At 38.9% G+C, this 2,372-nt stretch overlaps 1 protein-coding gene across 1 annotated transcript; it reads right to left on the bottom strand.

Annotated features, from left to right (window-relative positions):
- Positions 1 to 1,411: 1,411 nt before the first annotated feature.
- On the bottom strand, positions 1,412 to 1,843 carry LOC145692589 (protein GVQW3-like). Its single transcript, XM_081767908.1, has one exon. It carries the CDS (start codon positions 1,841 to 1,843, stop codon positions 1,412 to 1,414), a length of 432 nt encoding a protein of 143 aa, XP_081624034.1.
- Between the last annotated feature and the right edge of the window lie 529 nt (positions 1,844 to 2,372).

The raw sequence follows: 2,372 nt of genomic DNA, 5'->3' as shown, positions 1-2,372 counted from the left end.
TAGAGCATCTTGAAATTTACCTTTTTCGAGATTTTGGACAGCCCTACCTCTGCAACTATGTACTTTGTGCCACAGGTCAATATGAACTTTTTCTCTTATTTTGATGTGAGGAATTACATCTTACGGTTTGTCCGTATAGTTCATTAACACCCTGTGTATATATATCATTCGTATACCCAAGGGGAATATGTTTTAGTATATATTTTGTCACAGACACGCGAGGTTGACTAGCGTTTTTACATTGTTGGCCGGCAATTTAGGAAACTTATTTCTTTAATAACAACTATATTGTAAGGTGATCTGCTGGCGTATGTGGCTAAAATTTCACTGGCTAAAATTTGTAACCCCTTGGGTATGAATGTTACCTATTTGTTTCAAGTGTTTTATTGTTTGGTGTTTGTTCAACAAAATGTAGAATAAAACGGGTAAAAATAGGTCATATACAATATATCGTTGTAAATGCATTCATATTCGAATATTGCAACCGTTCCTGTCACACAAATATTAGGAAATTAATACAGTTCTGTTGCTTAAAAACAATCTCCGTTGCGCTAATCTAATCTCCCTAAACTTAACCTACAGTGAACAAAAACAAACATAAGCTAACAAAACCCAACCCAACATAAAGTATCATCCCAATATTATTGATGCTGGAATTAGTGAAGTTTTTAAGTTAAAAAAATGTCATGGGCATCTGAGGGTTAATTATTAAGTGTTGGTAATAACTTTGATTGGTTTCATGATGGGTGAAAAATGGGTTTGATAAGTCCGTGCAAAATTCAAAACTATTGCATTTTCAGGGATAACATTATTTTATTTTTCAACGTAGTCTCCTTTGAGTCTGATACACTTCGTCCAACGCTGCTCCAGTTTGTTGATCCCCTCTAAATAATATGATTGATCCAACTCTGCAAAATAGGCACAAGTTGCTGCAACCACCTCCTCATTTGACGAAAATCTGCGTCCCGCCAACCATTTCTTGAGATCGGGAAACAAGTAGTAGTCCGAGGGGGCCAAATCTGGCGAATAAGGGGGATGCGGAAGGAGTTGGAATTTTAATTCCATCAATTTTGCGGCTACAATGACAGATGAGTGCACTGGGGAATTGTCGTGATGGAAAAGAACTTTTTTGTGGACCAATCCTGGACGTTTTTCTTCCATCTCAGTTTTCAAACGGTCCAATAACGATGAATAATATTCACCTGTAATAGTTTTTCCCTTTGCTAAATAGTCGATGAAAATTATGCCTTGAGAATCCCAAAAGACAGTCGCCATCACTTTCCCGGCTGAAGGAACGGTCTTCGCCTTCTTTGGTGCAGATTCCCCGCTGGCAACCCATTGTTTGGACTGTGCCTTGGTTTCAGGTGTGTAGGGGTGTATCCACGTTTCGTCCACAGTGACGAAACGACACTTAAAGTCCTGTGGATTCCGTTGAAACAGTCGCAAACCGATTTCGTTTTTGATCCACTGTGAGCAATCGCGGCACCCATCGTGCGGATAGCTTTTTCATGCCCAAATGTTGATGCAAAATATTATGTACCCTTTCACTAGAGATGCCCACAGTACTAGCAATCTGACGCACCTTCACTCGTCTATCATCCATGGCCATATCATGGATTTTCTCAATGATTTTTGGTGTAGTGATTTGGATAGGGCATCCAGAACGTTCACCGACACTTGTGATCATATGACCACTCCGAAAATTTTGAAACCACTTATACACTGTTCTAATCGAAGGTGCAGATTCACCATAATGTTTATCTAGCTTCTCCTTCGTCTTCTGAGGCAAAGTACCTTTCACAAAATAATGTTTGATCACCACACGAAATTCTCTTTCATCCATGTTTGTGAAACTCACTCGACTTACCCAATTTAACCCCACGCCAAACACACAGCACTAAACAGATCTGGCTGCCACTTGGTGTATGTTCTTCCAAGAGAAGTTACTAACTGACAATCACCTCGGTACGCACCAGTGTTGCCCTCTCTCGGACTTGGCACGGACTTATCAAACCACCCTCGTAGCATATTTAATGCGTGATGCCACTGAGAACCAATGAGAAATAATGTTCAATATTACACCATATTAAAAACATCATTCATCGGGATCCGAGACAACATATATGAAACAATCTGATTTGTTAAGCGTTGCCATGACGTCAGATGATTGCAAATACATGATCTGAATGTATCAAAAGACGTTTCTCCAAAGTTACTGATAAATCAATAGTTACGATATGACACCATTCTATTATTCTAATGTAAATTTAATATGCGAAGGAATATTTTGCTGTAATTTTGAACAGTGATACATAAACTCAAAACGTTTTTGTAGCACTAATAGAAATCACAAACACTTGATGTGCGCGCCA

This window comes from Thermobia domestica, chromosome 8 (genome assembly GCF_964235325.1).
Source record: "Thermobia domestica chromosome 8, izTheDome1.hap1.1, whole genome shotgun sequence".
In the NCBI taxonomy this organism is placed as follows: domain Eukaryota; kingdom Metazoa; phylum Arthropoda; class Insecta; order Zygentoma; family Lepismatidae; genus Thermobia; species Thermobia domestica.
This window is presented reverse-complemented; position numbering and strand designations above follow the sequence as displayed.